The following is a 19,191-nucleotide window of genomic DNA, read 5'->3' as shown; positions in this document are numbered from 1 at the left end:
ATTTTCTATACAAATTACTGATCTGTTGGCATTAAAGGGAAATAATTTTTATTGAGTTCAAATGTACACTAAAAATTTCATCAGGGTTTTAACAGTTTTTTTGAATATTTAAAATAAATTTCATAATTAAATAAATTTCATTGTTCTTTTCAGAACAGAGGATAAAAGTTGAATAATCACAGAAATAATGTTACAAACAAATTAAATGGGGAAATTTGATATTTGTCAGACAGAACAAAATTTTGCTGATTATCAATCATGTAAATTATTTCCCTTTAATGCCAGCAGATCAGTAATTTGTATAGAAAATATTATTCGAATCACAATTGCATAATAACTTTCTCCAAGAAGACAAAGCTATAAAATATACACCTACAAAACAATGTTTTGAACTATTCATTTATAATATTAATTTATGATGGAAGTGTCCATGTCAAAATTAGACCTTTTTATTCAGTTACTCATACTAAAGTCAGATATATTTTTGTTAAAAATGATTGACAAAGGTATCAACTAATAAGCCGGTACTGGATGGGAAGTATTATAAAGATAATAAAAAAAAAAACTGGATGGGAAGTATTACTTTTTATTTTACAGCACTCACTTCATACTAACAACATTTCACTTGAGCAATCTGCTAAAATATTTTACCAGTTGATCAGTTAGTTGGAGTAGAAATCTAACTGCAATTTGGTAAACTGTTTTAGTCATTGCTATTGTGATACCACAAAGGTAACTGGATAAGCACTGTAAAAAAAAATCTTTAGTTACAGTGCTTACTTGATTGGTGCCTTTAACATGTTTAAAGCAGGTAACAGATTATATTTTGATAACATCAAATCTTATATTATATTAAAGGCTATGGTACATTTACTGAGGACAGAAGGTGTAGAACTGAATGACATGCCTATACCACCAGTAGATAAAAGTAAACGACCTAAAGGTTATGTGGCCAAAAAACCTGAGGAAGATCCTGATTGGCTGGAATACTGGTTAGTATGATAAATTACATTTTAATTTAATTAATGACAATGTTTTGACAATGAAAATTTGACATAATGAATATGTTATCCCACTCCCCCTCCCCACACATACACACATAATATCTAGCTTGGCTGATACTACAGATAATCTTTTTGCAATTTGTCTTCCATTACTGGACACAACAGAAGTTCCGGTTAAATTTTGAAATCACAATAGCAAATATCTGACATGACAAAAGAAAAGTGATTGTTGTATGAAGTAATTATTTTAAATGTTGCAAATTCTCTGTTCAAGTGTCATTACCAAAAAAAAGTATTTTGAAGTTGAATAAAAAGACTAAAAATAATCAATGTCAATTTTTTATGTTTTCAGTGATTGGATTAAATCTTTATCACAAGATGGGACTAAGAGTTTCTTGAGAGGCCTTGACCTTGGTGTAGAACTAGAGGAACCATGGCTGGTCTGTTGTGCCAGTGCCTACATTTGGAACTACAATAACCATGTACTGACACAAAATAGACACAGGGAAATAATGGACCCTTTAATGGCATGTTTTGATGGCTTAAAGAAAGTTGGACATGCTGGGTAAATATATTTTCTAGCTTATAGCTGTCTACTCTTACATATCTTGCAGAGTCGTATGTTTTCTTTTTCAAATCGAAAAATAATATGTCTGAATATTTTGATGAGTCTAGTTAAATCTTGCAAATCCCCCTTTGTTACACATTTTCTCCATTTTAGTAAGAAGGTATATTGTTAAAATTGATAATAGTTAAAGCATTGTTTGTTTACTCTACATAGAATATTTAACTACCTGACTTGTTATTAAACTGGCAGAAAATACCATAAAAAATATGAAAAACATCATTTATATTTAAGAGTTTATATTCATTGCTGGTATCTCCTAGTTTAAATTATTTAAATAATATTCACTTCCTAGTTCAGTAATGTTCTGTATTTGTGGTGTTCAATTTTTTTTCTAAAAAAAAACATTGTAAAGGTTTTGATAATGTACTTGGTTCTAAAAAATGCAATCCTTTTGAATTTATATTTATTTCAAGTTTCTATTCTCCTGTTTTAATAAGCAAGTACTTTTATAATTTTAGAGAAACAGTTATGTTGGTGAATGTATGTGGTGCATTGGCCTTTGCTTTAATGAAGCCCTGGATTCCTGATGGACACAAGGAGCCAGAACTTCCAAGCCCAACACCGTCACAGTCCCCAGCTAGTAAAAAAGGTAGCAAAGCACCAAAAGATGCTAAAAATAAACCAACCTCCACAACACAGATCTCCATAAGTCCTGATGCTTTACCTGATCTTAAGAAAGCTATAGAGGTAGATATCCAGATAAGATTTTCTATATTTTAAATAGATCTTTATCATATTTTCAAGATTTTATATTGACTATTTTTATGCCCCACCTAGAATTGAGGGGCTTTATGTTTTTGGTGTACGCGTCTGTTCATTTGTCCCTCAATCTGTCTGTTCCGCTTCAGGTTAAATATTTTGGTCAATGTAGTTTTTATGAAGTTGAAGTCCAATCAACTTGAAACTTATGTTCCCTATGATATGATCTTTCTGATTTTTATGTCAAATTTGAGTTTTTGCCAAATGATAGTGTGAGTGGGGCATCCATTTTTTATGGACACATTCTTGTTTAGATCTTTATCATATTAGTGAACCAAATTCTCTACAAGCAACTGATAAAACATGTTATGGCATTATTTTGTTTATATATATATGGTGTCAAGTTAATGATAGATGTTAAAAGCTAGCTGTAAATTGATAGACATTACTAAATTTAATAGAAAATTTAGGCATATAAGACAACAGTTATAATTTTAGGTTTGTGAATATGCAATAGAAGTGACCAATGGCAACAATCCTTTACATGTCATACCAATGGCTAACAGATTAGCATTACTACAGACCTGGGTGGCTGCTAAGCAGATGGCACAGCAACAAATAGCTAAAACATTTGGTGCTGATGATGAACCGTACACTGAAGGTCAGAGACAGATGACCAGAGCTATTGTGGCTGTAGAAATGTTACATCTTAGTAGGAATGGTATACTGGAGTTTAAAGACACACCACCAGTAGCCGAGGTAATTGTTATAGACAGTCTTAGAACAAAACATTTCCACAATCTCCAATATGTTTTTTTGGCTTTCGTTTGTTAAACACTGTGTTTAAAGACCATTGGTAGTACTGTGGCCAACAAAGTGACTAGTAATGGTACATCATAAAGATTTAGCTTCTAAATGCAGCTTCTGAAATATTTTTTTCTTTTAGAAAGACAATTTAACTCACCAATGGTAGAACTGTCTTTGATATCATGAATCCTGGCAACTGCTCTCGAATAGCCGTCAGAGGAAACAGTAATTTTATCTGGTATAGACCTCTAGGTCCAAAGTTATTGTCTACTTAATATGAAAACAATTTTTTCTATAAAATATAAATTATTACTCAGAAATCCAAAACCTACAAATATTTAATGATTATAAAAAAGAATTATTTAATTTCACTGAAAATCTTTGCAGATTTTCTTTGTTGGAAATCTTCAGTTATTACCTTGGTTTATCTTAATATTTTGAGAGTATTAAATTTAAATTGCTTTTGTTGCCTATTCTAGATTGCCTCCATGATAGAAGAATGTAAATGGGCAGACAAGTTTGTTGAACTACAGTTATGGGCAAGGTTGACCTACCTATCATACCTACAGAAGAACCACACCCTTGTTATGAGATGCAGTAAAAATGCCTTGAGATTTGCTGTAACAGGGACTCAGCCTAAAGGCAAAAAAATTGAAGCGTAAGTTTCTTTTCTCTGATATGTATAACTTGTTCAGTTTACAGCTTAGAAATTAGTTCAAGGAGATTCGTGGTTCCCATCAATGAGACAGCAAACAGTCTTTTAATAATAGACAAGTTTTATCACATTTTTCTAATTCTAGATCACCCCAAGACAAAACAGTTTCCCACTGATTTTAAAACATCTTTTAAAAGTTCTGCAAATATTACAAAATTTCGAAATAAAAGATTTTTTTAGAAATGACAAAAGACTTGAGACATGCACATGAATATTTGAGCAATGGTTAATCTACTTTATGAAGAACTTCACAATATTGCAAAAAATTAAATCACATTTTAGTCTAAAATGACAAAATCGCAATAGTGAATGCACACAAAAGTTTCTGAATTTACAGTATTTCTTTCTTATTTTATTTTAAAAAAATAATTTATTTCCTCATACAACAGTCACAGGTATTTGGTGGAACAGGAAATGCTTTCCTATGCCAGTGGAATTCTGGGACAGAGTTTGATGGACAACATGGCTGGCAAAAATGCTATAAGAAGAGAGGCAATGGAAGCATTCCTCAACAGTGCCAGGTATGTATTGTATATAACATCTGATGTAAGAAATGTTATCCTATGCCAGTGGAATTCTGAGACAGAGTTTGATGGACAACATGGCTGGCAAAAATGCTATAAGAAGAGAGGCAATGGGAGCATTTTTTAACAGTGCCAGGTATAAATATCTGAAAACAGTGATGTCTATCAATGACTTATAAATAAGGTGCAAAATAAGTTCTATTTCATGTAGAAATATAAGTCAAAGATTTGCATGATTAGAATTCCTTTACTATGATTGGTTCGAAGCTCTTTGGGCAGCCATATATGCATTTTATTGGTAGATAATTTTTTATGGACCCTGTTCACAAAATTACTTTTGTAACCAATTTAAGCACAAAGTGATGGAATTTACACTAAACATGCATAGTATGTAAACATTATCAACAATTGATAGTTGATTAAATAACTTTTTAAGAATTATAAGGATGTGAATATGATATACTAGGAAAGCAAAGGTTAATGAGATTGTAATGAGATTGACTATACATAAGTTGAATGCCTGTGTAATTTTTGACAATCATATTTGATAATGCCGTCCACTGTTTTGATTTATTTATTTGAAATTCATACTTGGAAGCAAATAGATAAAATATAAGGACAGCATTCATGTATTTAAGAAATAGCAGTATTGTTGTTCTAACTTTGATGCATTGATTCTTAAAAAGTTCAATAAATAACATTTTTCTGTATCCTGGAAACATTGACAAGGATTGCACAATTTTGTTGCCAATGACTTCTATCAGTAGCTTGGGAATTGTCTAATTAAAAGTGGTGTTACATGTCATATTGTATTTGAATGTTTATGTACCATAAGTCATTCAGATTAGGAGTCAGCTTGTCCATAGAGATTTGAACACTCTTTATATTTTACAGATATGCCAGGAATGCAGATAATTATGAGATGGTGATGACAGCAGCCCGACATTATTGGAATGCATGTGTACCACTGGTCAGTCAGCCTATAGAGAGAGAACTACTGAGGGAACCCATTAAAATGATCTTACAATGTATAACAGCCACTGCTGAGAAAATCAAAAAGAAAGAGGTAATTCGATAGTTGTCTTCATATAAATATAAAAATTTAAGATTTTATCTCTTATCAACACACCTGCATTCCTTTTCAGATAAGTAATTCTATCGAAATATTTCATTTATGAATGCTACATTTTAGAATGACTGTTTATACAGTATGAAAACTGTGATGTGCAGTAGTATTTCTGCTGAAACAGAAAAATTGATGAATTGGCAGAGATGTAAAACAATGAGGAAAATTCTCCCCTTAGAAACACATATTTTATTTTAACTAATACATGTACAGCTCAATGAGACCACTCAAGGGAGAATGCAAAAGTGGTCTTTAAATACAGGGTGGTCTCTGAATACAGGTTCCATAATTTGTTCATATGTCATAAGGCAGATTTTACAGTATTGTGTTCTGTCTCCTACTTTCATGTTGCTAACGTGACGGAGACAAAAATAAGTAACGTTAGCGACATTTGGACATGTAACATGAGCAACAACATCTTTAAAAGTTCAAATGTATGCACACAGTGATGTTTAATATATGCCTGGAGTAATAAAATTGTACAGTCTGGTTTAGAATTTCTAAATATACAGAATGTCATTTGCAGGTGTACTTTATATCAAATGAATACACATGAAACCAATTCGTAATAGTAACATTAGCAACATCTACTATCATGACATTACGTTTTGTTGCGAACGTCTTTTTGATGGACGGAATACATTTAAGGTCCTCTTGTAACGATATTACATACAACTAACCTTCTTTGCTACCCCATCATGTGAAGGAACTGACTCCGAATCTAATTCTGCAAAGGGCGATATCGTAACTCCTATACAGGAGAGTTACAGATCTAAATATATGTTGCTCACGTGACACTGATTTGGACGGAAACCTCAAGTAGTAACGTTCGCAAAAAATAAAACAGCCAATGATATTGATTCCTCAAGTCCTTTGACCCCCTTACGTCATCCAAATTTAATATGATTGCTATTTTCAATTATTTATAAAACCCGGGATAAAAATAACTACAATTGCCTGTCTGAGAACCAACACGAAAATTGCGATCATGACATACCACAATGGACGGAAAAGACGTGACGTTAGCAACAATATTATTAAATTACCTTTTTTAGCCTTTACCAATAAAAATCTGCCTTAAAGTTATGATTAAAACACAAAAGAAGACTTTTTATTAAAATATAAGTCCATGTGATAAGGCTCAACTTATAAATAATACTTCAAAATTCCACTCCAAATAAGCTGGATGTCAGTAAAGTAGGTCATGATGTCTATTCCATGTCCAATATTTTGAAATTGAAAACCCTCTAATTCTAACAAAAAACACAAGCACAGAGTAATTTTTATTTTTATTTACTCAGAAAGACACATTTTATTCAATAACATAATGCATTACTCCATTACACAGTCTGTTTCACAGTTTCAGCAATTGCTTTTTTGATGGATACAAAAAAACAATAATTCCTTCTTATTGTAAAATCTGCCATAAGCATGATAAAACAGGATTCTAGTTATAGCCATGTCTAGTCTAATTCCTGAAAATAATCCAGGGTGCAGAACCATCACATGTTCTTATCTTATATTACAGTGACTTGACTGTTAGTGTTGCTCTCCACCAATTGCAACTCATTCAAAATTTTGACCAAATTGCAATTTGTTTTATAAAATCAAATTTTGAAAGAGTTGCAATTGATGGAGAGCAACACTAACAGTCAAGTCACTGTAATTGTCTCATTATGCAAGACCTTTAAATACGTTTTATTCAATTAGAATATAATTTGATTGCTTGTTCCTTATAACTGAATGATAACTGTAAGGTAAGTTTATTTTTCTAGCCATGCTTATTATATAGTGTAATCAACTTCATCATCATCATTTTGACCAACTATGTATCAATCATGTTATTGCTAACAGCTTCGTTACTTTCGCAGCGAATTCTGCTGAGCTTTAACGAAGGAAAATCAACATTGATTATCAAAATGGGTGTACGATTATAACTTTTTGAAAGGCGCTGATCCTGCCAAGTAAATAATGGTCCTTTAAAACAGTTCATGTGGTTGTTTTTACAAATTAATGTAGTTGCTGGTTGCGTTTAGCAGGTGGTCGCTTAATACAGTTAAAATATGTGGAAAAATCTATTTGGGGGGCTTGAAAAGTTATCATTAACAGCAGGTGGTCATTTAATTCAGGTTGTTAAGGCAGGTTTGACTTTAGTTATAAATACCAAACAATTTTTAAAGACACAAGTTCAAGGGATTTAATTCATTATAATTTTGCTAAATTTTTGAAATGTTGGGTTTCAGGAAAAGCAAGAAGGTGAGGTAGAAGAGAATGAGGAAACATCAAAAGAAGTAGCTGTACCACAGAAATCACAATCTACTATTGGTAGTCCTGAAGATGATTTAACTCTCAGGGCATCTATGTATGGTGTTCTATTCCAGTCATTTGCTGACAAGGTTAGTGTTGATTAGTTGAACAAGAGTCTATTCCTTTATAGAAAAAAAAAGATAGATGGTATGATTGCCAATGAGACCACTATCCATTATAGACCAAATGATCAGCCTTTAACAATGAGCAGTCTCTAGTAATTCCTGCAAATGATTATATCTTAAATTTTAATTTCTTATTTATAGAGGGCTTTGACATTCCACTACAACGTAGCAATCTTATTTTATCTTAAAGGCAGACGTAACTATTTGTAGGTTGTTCTATATGAAAACAAGAGCCGTGGTGTAGTGGTTAGTGCGTCGGACTATTAACACAAAGGTTCCTGGTTCGATTCCCGTACGGGATGAAAATTTCAGGAACTCAATTTTTGGCTGTCCCTTGACACCATTTGCAAGTATGGTCTTAAGGAAACGATGATAGTCCGTAGAAAGGGGACGATAAATGGCTGATCCGTGTTAAGAGAGAGCCATATCTCTTGCACGTTAAGTACACCCTTGTAGATTTCGAAAAAGAGGTGGCTAATGCTGCTACAAGGCAGCACTCGCACCCGCAAAAAGGAAAGGGATTGATATAAGTTGCAAAACTTGTTTCCAAATCCACTATAAATAAATATGTTTAAACTAAACTAATGAAAACAAGGTGATATATGGTATGATTGCCAATGAGACAACTATCCATATAGACCAAAGTACAAAAATGTAAACAAATACATGTCAGTTTATAAATCTTTTAATGCAATATTGACAAAAAAAAGACAAACAGGGAACTGGTTAAAAATAACTTGTACGATATGTTGTCATTGCAGAAACAATGGGAGGAGGGATTGAGAACTATGGACCAGGCCATTAATGACATGCCAAGGACTAAACATAGATTGTAAGTACTTTAGAGACAGTCAGATACTACTGAAAATCTTGACATGGCTAAATAGGAGACTCCAAAGACTAAATTTTGATTGCAAATGCTGTTGTCAAAGAATGATATGAATAAATCAACTATTGACATTCAAAATTGATTAATACTGCATGTACAATTGTGAGGAAGGTTCTAGGATAAGGCAAATGTTAGAAAATTTTCACAAAGTTGTTTATTAGGAAAGTAGGGTTAATGTCAGAAGAGAGCTTTTTGAATATATTAACATTCAAAGATAGTAATTGTCTAACAAAAGAGAATGACAGGTTTTAATAGATATCATAAGGGCATCAACTCAACAACACAATAATACCTCAAGAGATAGTTTGGTGGAATATTTTTCTAACATTTCAATCAACTTTTGGAAACAAAAAGTTGTCTTCTTCTAAGATACGTTTTTTAAGACTATTATAACTTAGAAAAATATATTTGCCAATGACAAAACTTTACACCATACACCAAATAAAGTTGTAGTTAACAATAATAGGTCACTGGATTGACTTCAACAATGAGCAAAACCTGTACTGCATAGTAAGCTATAACAGATCCTGAAATGACTATAATGTAAAACAATGCAATCAAAGAACCTAAAAACTTGTTATTGATAGTTTTGTTTATAAAAATAAAATTCCTGTTTTCTAGGTTGATCTTCAAACACAGAGTAATGACTAAAGCCAAACTGGGAAGAAGTGTTAATATGGATATCCAGAAATTCAAGGTATTTTTTAGTAATATTCTAAATAGATTTATTTTAAAACCTAGACTGCTTAAGGATGTACTTAGGTGAGGTTAGGTAAAAATAAATAAATCAAGAAATTAAAATTGATACTATAAGCTGGTAGAGCATCAATTAAGGATAAAGATAAGCTCAAAATATTGATAGGTCATGGAACTCCTTTTTGAGATATTTGAGATTTAAAATATGGCAGGAAAAGGCTGATTCAGTCTTTTACCTTATATTTGCATTGGTATCATTTGAGTCTCAAAACAAAAGAAAGAAAATCAAGAATCTTCTAAAATTTTGGTAAATGACCTTTCATGAGCTATTTATTCTTATATGAAAAAACAGATGGGTGTTATGGGGCAAAATATTTTACATTGTATTGTATGGAAAAACACCAAGGAGTCCGAACATTTGACACAAATTCTTTAACCTCACCGAAGTACATCCTTAAGTAAAGAATACAGGATTGTGGAAGTTTGTTGATTGAGGTGTGATTTTAAACTAAGCATGGTTTGACAATTTTCTTCAACTTTATATATGATACATTTCTTCTTGTTTGTAATTTTCAACATAACTAGCTTGCTTTGTTAATGTGTTGTTTAAGCATTTGATATTACAAATATTATTAAAGCATACATGTACTTAATTGTTTTAAGCTGATGGGTTATATTTAGAACTATATATTCAGAATGATGACATTACATAATCAGATTTTACATCTAGTTTTGCTTTGATATAACAATGGCTTTTATATTTTAATATGGTTTTTTTTCCATCAATAGAATTGGCATAGTGATAGTTATATTTTATTCATTCATATTTAGCTCCATGGAACAAAAGTGAGACAACTTAATTGTCAATATATTTTTTTTTCTGTTATTAAAAGTTGTTTTCAGGCATAAATTTTATATGCAGCTGTTCAAAGAACTGTTTTCCTCATAAGCAGATGCTTTGGAAATATTACTACATCTAATAAAATTTATGCCTTTGTAAATTTATTTTTTTCTGTAACAGTTACATAGTTAAGTCATTTTGTTCTCAAATATTCATTTAGATTTTTTTAATTCTTTTTTAATTTGGCATGAATTTATTGTTGTATAGTTTAATTTTAACAAATTATTATAGTTTGCTGTTTTATGTGAAAGAGTACTATAAGATTATTATTTTTTATCAAAAATAGAAATAGGGTTGTTTGTGATGCCTGATATCCTTCTCATCAATTTTCCATTCTACAAAAAAGTTTTCCCTTTGAAATAACATCTTCACATAGAAAAATATGTTATATGTTTTTTTTCTAAATTTTAAATCCCTATGTTTTTGTTGTATATTTGTCCATTGTGCACTTTCGAAAAAAATGTTTAAATTTACATGACTATATCTTTGTCAATCTACCTAAGGTTACAGTGGAAGTCAAGCAGCAAACATTTTTTTTCAATCATAACACTTGAATTGGGCATCACAAAAATTGGATGAATAATTCACAAAAATAAAATCTTTATTTATAAAACATGTTATTTTATTTAATTTTAATAAAGGATGGATTGAAACATGTCAATAAGGTTTGATAATTGTAATTTAGATAAAAAGGTAGAAAATTTACACAGAGAATTTTGTTTCATTGCTGAATAGATTACAGATATTTTGTGATAAAAAATTGAAAAATATGTCTCTTTCAAATGTGAGTATTTTAGATAAAATCATTAGAGGATTTGATTTCTGTGAAAAAATAACTTTTCAAGAATGAAACAGAATTCCTGTGTAGATGACACATGTGAAAGCTTATTACAGTCAAACTTGCTGTTCCTCAACATTTTACTGTAGCCCAATAACTTTTGAACACTGAAAGGTTCTGTGAATTGCAGATAATTCATACAGATAACAAACAAACATGTTATAAACATATGTTTCAAATTGCAAAATAAAAATTGAATGATTCCAAAGCTTTCAAAATAAAGAAATCAATCAAAATTGTTCTGAAATTCCTTGTACATATGTGTCCTAGTATCAGTATCAGCAGATTTGACTGTTACCCAGGTGTAAGTTTGTTATTTTCTATTTCACGCTGATAGGACCAGGTAATGTGTTTTATCACCCAAACATCTGCATGACATTGATTAGAATGTATAGTCATTAAATCGTTTTAGTATAGATATAAAATGTGTGCAGTGACACAAATTAGCAGAATGATACACATTGTGTAGCTTATGTTGTCTGTAATTGTCTTGAATGTAAATCCATTCCTCTGAGAGTTTGTACAAGGCTTATTAGGGTGTGTAAAGTGCAGAAAAGGAATCTGTGTAATCAATTAAAATATTTGAAATATAGAAAAGGAATAAAAAGAAACAAAGTGATAAAAGATAATGATGAGGAAAATTGATATAAGTTATTTACTATAATTGATAAATTAAAAATGATAAGTTGCTGGAAAATTGGATGAAAGAAGTAATTAATTTGAATGTATGTTTCTTACCAAAATCAAAATGTTGATATATATAGCAATAAAGATTATTTTTAAACTGATTTCCGAATCTTTACTTCTTAATTTTTTTTAAAAAGTTGACAAACAATGAAATAAAAAAGAATTGGTTTGAACTGCTAAAAATTGAAATTTTGAAAGGCAGTGAAGGTTTTTCATTAGTTTCATAATAATAATATTTTTCTAGACAAATTAACTTTTCCATAGACAAATTTTTTTTCTAATCATTAAATCAACTTTGATTAGAATGTCAGATTGATAATAGTAAAAAAAAAATAGTAAATAATAGTTCTACTGCACAGCTTTATATATATAATCAGATATATGTTGATTTATACATTGTAATAATGATTCTACAGAACAAAAGTCAAAACTGTTCACACTTTGTGTTTTTATAGGATGAAAGTGAAGATTATGTGGCACACATGTGGAGAAGAGTGGCATTGAGCTCTAAAGAAACATTGGAACAACTTATATCATACCAAGCTGCTATTGAAGCTCTCAATGTAAGTTAAAGCTGAAGCAGTAAGGTTTTTGTAAACAGCTTCTATGCATTTAATCATTATTTAAATTAAATTGTACTAGTAAGTTTGACCATCTCCCTCCCTCCTGAATTTTGTTTCTGGCCAAATGATGTTTTATGATTTTTTTAAAATTTGTTTGAAAGTGAGAATCCCACATTTCCATATGAGAGATATGACAGCAGAAGCTTTACCCTCTTTTGCATACTTTACACAATACTTAGTTCTCCGTCTGAAGACACCATGTATAATAGAAAAACAAAGGATATTGCTGATCTAACCATGGAACAAAATCTTTACATGGACATAAAAAATAAACAGAAATCAAAGGAATAGCACTTTCATTGTAGTTCTTCATCTCAAAATCACAGTGATGCCTTCAACAGGAAACAAACAAAAATCTCACCCTACTGTAAGTTTAAGGCAACCTTTAAAATTATATTTGATTTGTTTTAACAGAGCCCTAGTAACGAGTGGTTGAAGGTTGACTTGTTGATAGAGTTTGGACAGTGGTTGTACAGCAATGAGTTTCCACTACAGGATGCCATTGATCAAATAGAATGGGCTGTTGATATTATTCTAAATATGAAAACAGAAACAGATCTAAAGAAAGAACAAGGTAGATAACTCTACATAGATATTCCATGCTAGAGTATAATGTTATGTTGTATTTTAAGTTAGAATTATAGTTCTTTTTGTTACTTAAAACCAAAGGTTCAGAGAGACCCATTTTCTGAGATTAAAATGTTGAATAAACTTTCTACAGCTTCAGGATTTTTGGAAATCTATGTTTGAATCTTGAGATTTAGTGTATGCATTTGTATACTATTTTTTATGCCCCTCTTATGATCCCCTCTTACGTTCCCCTCTTACGATAGTAGAGGGGCATTATGTTTTTTGGTCTGTTCGTTTATTCGTCCATCTGTCCTTCTGTCCGTTCCTCCCGCTTCAGGTTAAAGTTTTTGGTCAAGGTAGTTTTTGATGAAGTTTAAGTCCAATAAACTTGAAACTCAGTACACATGTGCCCTATGATATGATCTTTCTAATTTTCATGCCAAATTAGTTTTTTGACCCCAATTTCATGGTTCACTAAACATAGAAAATGGCAGTGCAAATTTTCAGGTTAAAGTTTTTGGTCAAGGTAGTTTTTGATGAAGTTGAAGTCCAATCAACTTGAAAATTAGTACACATGTTCCTTTTGGTGTGATCTTTCTAATTTTAATGCCAAATTAGATTTTTTACACAATTTCACGGTCCATTAAACATTGAAAATGATAGTGGGGCATCGGTGTACTTTGGACATGTTCTTGTTTAGTTGATTTTTGTTTGTTTCTTTAATTGATAAGAAGATAAAAATGTTACCATAAATGCCTCCTTTTTTCATGTGTATGCATGTTTTCATCTATCAAAAGTGAAATATTTGCATGCTAATATTTCAATAACCACTTTTTGTGCATGTTTTTTTTTAAAAAGATTAAAAAATTAGCATAATTTCATAGTGCTAGTAAGTTTCTATTACATTATCTGAAAATGTTTAATTTTCATGGTTGCACTTAAGGAGAGCACTGCAAGATAATACCCATTTTAAGATAGAACTCCATTTTCTATTTCAAGAGGACATATATGAATTTTGACACAAGATTATAATTATAATAATTTCACTGCAGTTTTGTAGTAAATACAGGGAAGCAATTAAAAAATATCGCTTGTATTCCATTAAAATATTAATAAGTAGATGCAACCCTGACTTTTTTCCAGTTTCAGAAGTTTTGTACTACATTATTATAGCGAACCCTATTGAACCTTTCTATAGATTCACCTGCAAGTTACCTGTCCATTTAAACTTTTGGCAGTTCTATTGTCCCATCTAACAAATACAAGAGGTATTGTTCTCTGTATAGTTTATTCACCAGGACCTTTAAATTTTTTCTAAGAGAAATATATCACTCATTGATTAATTTACCTGAGTAAAAAATTTATCTGCTAAATTAGATGAAAATAACATGTGTACTATTTATAAAAAACTGTATATGAGTTTGAATGTATTATATTTTCAATCTGTTGAATGTAAACACTGATTCAAACATTAATAAAAGTTGATTCCTAAAAAAATTAACATTATTCCTATTTCCAAAAAAAAATTGATAAAAAAACCCTAAAAATGTTGATGTTTACATATTAAGGCCTTCTTAAAAGTATATAATAACTAAACAAAAACTAAAACATGCAAATTTTCATACGAACAATACTTTTTATTTTTAAAAACAAACTGTTTATGATTAAGTTATTATTTATTTTGAACATGTTGAAAAAAATATTATAAATGTTTAATAAACACGAAATCACAGGCATTTTTTTTTATGTGAAACATGTAATTTCTATCAATTAAGCAGATAAATTTTCTACTGAGGTAGATTAATCAATGAGTGATATATTTCTCTTAGAAGAAATTTAAAGGTCTGAGTGAATAAACTATACAGAGAACAATACCTGTTGTATTTGTTAGATGGGACAATAGAACTGCCAAAAGTTTAAATGGACAGGTAACTTGCAGGTGAATCTATAGAAAGGTTCAATAGGGTTCGCTATAATATTTGTTTAATACTATGACTTTATGTGTCATATTCATTTATATATGTAATATTTACCTCACAGGAAAATCAGCTGGTGCAGATAGGAGAAAAGGTATACACACACACACACATACATACTGTAGTTGCACTTTCCCCCTAGATCTCTTTACTTCTCTATTTTAAAGCACTTTATTAGCTGAAAACACCACATCACTTCTTTTTCCAATTTTTTGCCAATTTTGTCTTATCTGTGATGAAAGTAATGGATGTTAAGACGGATATGCTGCTTTTCTTCTGTTTATAGCATCATGTACAAATAATTCCTAGGATTACATTTACAATCCATCAGATATTTCCCACCCCTACAACTAAACATATTTGAGACAATACGATACTTTTTTTTATTTTGTTTGTGACATATTTAGCAGATCAGTGAAATCATATTTTCACCTTTTTATTGGAACAAAAATAATTTCAGTTAATTTATATTCTATATATATATACATGTTATTCTAGACACAAACTTTATGCTGTACCAACATTTTTAACTAAAATATTAAAGTTCATATACAGTATACAGTAGTCTTATAGGTAGCTGCAGTCTAGATTACTTTCCCTACCATAATAGGAGAGCTATTTCCCATGCTTAAATTACTTTTATTCAAATTAACGGTAATATTGATATCTTGTGACTATATGCCTTTTTGATATACTGTGGATTCATTTATTTTTTGTGGGTACCAATTTTCGTGGAATTGGGAAAACTAGTATGTTCATGGTTTTTAATTTCGTGGTTTTTGATGAAGATTACATAAAAGTCTATAGCAAAGTTGTTTTTTCCGGAACATTTAATTTTGTGGTTCACCTGTAACCATGAAATCCACAAAAATTGGTATCCAACGAAAATTAATGAATCCATAGTATTACTCCATAGTTCAACATGCAGTCGGTAAAGTAGATCAGTTTGACCTATTTTTGAAATTATCATTAGATTTAATATTGTAATATGTAAGATAATTAACAACTCAAGAGTACTATATGAAAGCTTAACTGAAATATTAGTATAGCTTAAAGAAGGATGAAAAGGTGTGCATCATGATGATTATTTTTACTTTTCTGTTGATCAATCTATAGTCGCCGTCACGTAAGATTGACACCATGTTTTTTGTCAAAATTTTCTAAAATATCAACCTCGTTTACTAAAGATCATGTTTTTCAATTAGCGGAACATAAATCCAATCCAAATATCCACTACTGTCCTACCTTTTATTGTGTTTGCACTGTATTATCCTGACCTTTACATAATCCGAGATTATTTTGTATGGAATTGTTATTGCCAAAGTGTTGCCGTGGAGTTCCACGTGCTCTCCATTTTCTTGTCTCTCAGAGCTTTTCGTCATTTTTACGAAAAAAGCGCGGGAAATTGTATCATCTATGACAATGATATTAACGGAGAGTAAGGAATGTTATGGAATAGGGGATCCTCATAGAAACCAAGATGGCGGTTTTAAAATGTAAATAATCTTGAAAAATGTGAAGGTCGGAATTATACAGTGTAAACACAATAAAAGGTAGGACAATAGTGGATATTTGGACAGGATTTTTGTTCCACTAATTGAAAAACATGATCTTTAGTAAATGCGGTTGATATTTTAGAAAATTTTGAAAATCATGGTGCCAATTTTACATGACGGCGACTATAGATCAGTCAGTCATAGGAAGGCATATTTGAAATAATGAATTACATATATTTAGATTTATTATGTGTAGTACATGTATAAGAAATGCATGTGTGCTTGCTTTTCTTTATCATGCCCTGCAAAGTTATCAATTATAAAACAAGCAATACAAAGGATGAAAGGCTTATAAAATCTTGAACTGATTTTTTAAAGTTTTTAATAAGAATGCTTATCAATGTGTGTTTTGTACTTCCTTCTGTTATTTTCTTAGCTTTTAAAAGCAAGATTTTCTTACAAGCTGTTTTGATTTGAATTTCTATTAAGAGTTTCAATGAAAATTTGCTATTTTGCTGAAGAAATCCTTGCAGTTTGCAGTTTAGCTACAATTTGAAGTTTTTACTTGATTTGACATTTTATCTAAGTACTTTTTTATAATGCTTTTCGTTTAATTTTGTTAAGTGAAATCTTGCAGCAATAATCAAACAGAGACAATATATATATATTTATATATCTAAATAGCAATTTCGGGTATACAAATAACTTTTAGAAAAGGCATATCTGAAGAACTTATTTATGAACTGTTGTTTTTTTCTTCGTATCTTTAGGAAAAATGAAAGGTGAATATTGTGTTGTATACAGTATTTATATTCATTATATGGACTTAAACCCCTCTTCTAAAAGTATCCTCACAAATGTATACCTCTTCACTTATAATTTTGATCTGCTCCTATAAAAAGTTGAAGGTCAATGTTTTGTGCCTTTTTAATACTTTTTTCCATATTTGATAGCCCCTGAGAAGCAGGGAGTTGGGTATTGTTTTTTCCACTGGATTACTTACTGACCTCACATTGTTTCCTTTTTATCCTCATCAGTTACTTGTGGCTTTGTGCACTTTATATTTATTATTTTTAGGAAATGATTTTTGGAGAACATGCACTTGTCATATATATCTTATAAGCACAAACACAAATCCGTACTCAGATTATCTTGGTGCTTGTTATATTTTGACACACGTTCAATGATAAAAAAAATGTTTTTACACTCTGTAAACTTTTACGCTGAACTATGTATTCATAGTTTTTCTCAAGAAATATATTCCAACATCAAATGAAATATGTTTTTTTTAACTATGTTGATCTGATATGCTATTTTTGCTATACAGGTCTCGATATTCTCTCTTTCAGAAAAGAGTGTAGTATTTGGTAATGATATTTGCTTATATGTCGCTTGAGTGTAGAATTGTTTTTGCCAAACAAAATGTATCTTCAGTCAAAATCCTGTACTCTTTTAAAAAACAAACCTTATGTTTTTGTTAAGAAGCATAATGTGTTACTCATTTCAAATTTGTTTATAATGATAATCTATATATATCTCAGTTTGACATTTTGATCAAGTTATATTACATGAAAGATACAGTAAGACATTATTCCACAATAAACAATGTTTCAGTCTTTTGTAACCTCAAACAAGCTAAAAACAACTGTTAAAATGTCTGATGCGTTAGAAATGATCATGCATTGCTACTGTACTTCAGATTTGTTCACCATTCATTGTAAAGCATCATAAGACTGTGTTTCAGTACTTCAGATTTGTTCACCATTCATTGTAAAGCGTCATAAGGCATTGCTACTGTACTTCAGATTTGTTCACAATTCATTGTAAAGCGTCATAAGGCATTGCTACAGTACTTCAGATTTGTTCACCATTCATTGTAAAGCGTCATAAGGCATTGCTACAGTACTTCAGATTTGTTCACCATTCATTGTAAAGCATCATAAGGCATTGCTACAGTACCTCAGATTTGTTCACCATTCATTGTAAAGCGTCATAAGGCATTACTACAGTACTTCAGATTTGTTCACCATTCATTGTAAAGCGTCATAAGGCATTGCTACAGTACTTCAGATTTGTTCACCATTCATTGTAAAGCGTCATAAGGCATTGCTACAGTACTTCAGATTTGTTCACCATTCATTGTAAAGGTCATAAGGCATTGCTACAGTACTTCAGATTTGTTCACCATTCATTGTAAAGCGTCATAAGGCATTGCTACAGTACTTCAGATTTGTTCACCATTCATTGTAAAGCATCATAAGGCATTGCTACAGTACCTCAGATTTGTTCACCATTCATTGTAAAGCGTCATAAGGCATTACTACAGTACTTCAGATTTGTTCACCATTCATTGTAAAGCGTCATAAGGCATTGCTACAGTACTTCAGATTTGTTCACCATTCATTGTAAAGCGTCATAAGGCATTGCTACAGTACTTCAGATTTGTTCACCATTCATTGTAAAGGTCATAAGGCATTGCTACAGTACTTCAGATTTGTTCACCATTCATTGTAAAGCATCATAAGGCATTGCTACAGTACTTCAGATTTGTTCACCATTCATTGTAAAGCGTCATAAGGC

At 30.8% G+C, this 19,191-nt stretch overlaps 1 protein-coding gene across 1 annotated transcript in view; it reads left to right on the top strand.

The window, feature by feature from the left end:
- LOC134714882 (cilia- and flagella-associated protein 46-like) overlaps positions 1 to 19,191 on the top strand; it is a 77,735-nt gene that overhangs the window by 24,851 nt on the left and 33,693 nt on the right. Inside the window, exons 23-35 of the mRNA XM_063576540.1 lie at positions 859 to 992; positions 1,357 to 1,569; positions 2,091 to 2,319; positions 2,830 to 3,090; positions 3,618 to 3,796; positions 4,243 to 4,374; positions 5,272 to 5,443; positions 7,747 to 7,899; positions 8,697 to 8,767; positions 9,446 to 9,521; positions 11,063 to 11,086; positions 12,402 to 12,509; positions 12,984 to 13,143. Coding sequence (XP_063432610.1) covers positions 859 to 992; positions 1,357 to 1,569; positions 2,091 to 2,319; positions 2,830 to 3,090; positions 3,618 to 3,796; positions 4,243 to 4,374; positions 5,272 to 5,443; positions 7,747 to 7,899; positions 8,697 to 8,767; positions 9,446 to 9,521; positions 11,063 to 11,086; positions 12,402 to 12,509; positions 12,984 to 13,143 — 1,912 coding nt within the window. The remainder of the gene's footprint in view (positions 1 to 858; positions 993 to 1,356; positions 1,570 to 2,090; positions 2,320 to 2,829; positions 3,091 to 3,617; positions 3,797 to 4,242; positions 4,375 to 5,271; positions 5,444 to 7,746; positions 7,900 to 8,696; positions 8,768 to 9,445; positions 9,522 to 11,062; positions 11,087 to 12,401; positions 12,510 to 12,983; positions 13,144 to 19,191) is intronic.

The sequence above is a fragment of the Mytilus trossulus genome, chromosome 4 (genome assembly GCF_036588685.1).
Source record: "Mytilus trossulus isolate FHL-02 chromosome 4, PNRI_Mtr1.1.1.hap1, whole genome shotgun sequence".
Lineage (NCBI taxonomy): Eukaryota > Metazoa > Mollusca > Bivalvia > Mytilida > Mytilidae > Mytilus > Mytilus trossulus.
This window is presented reverse-complemented; position numbering and strand designations above follow the sequence as displayed.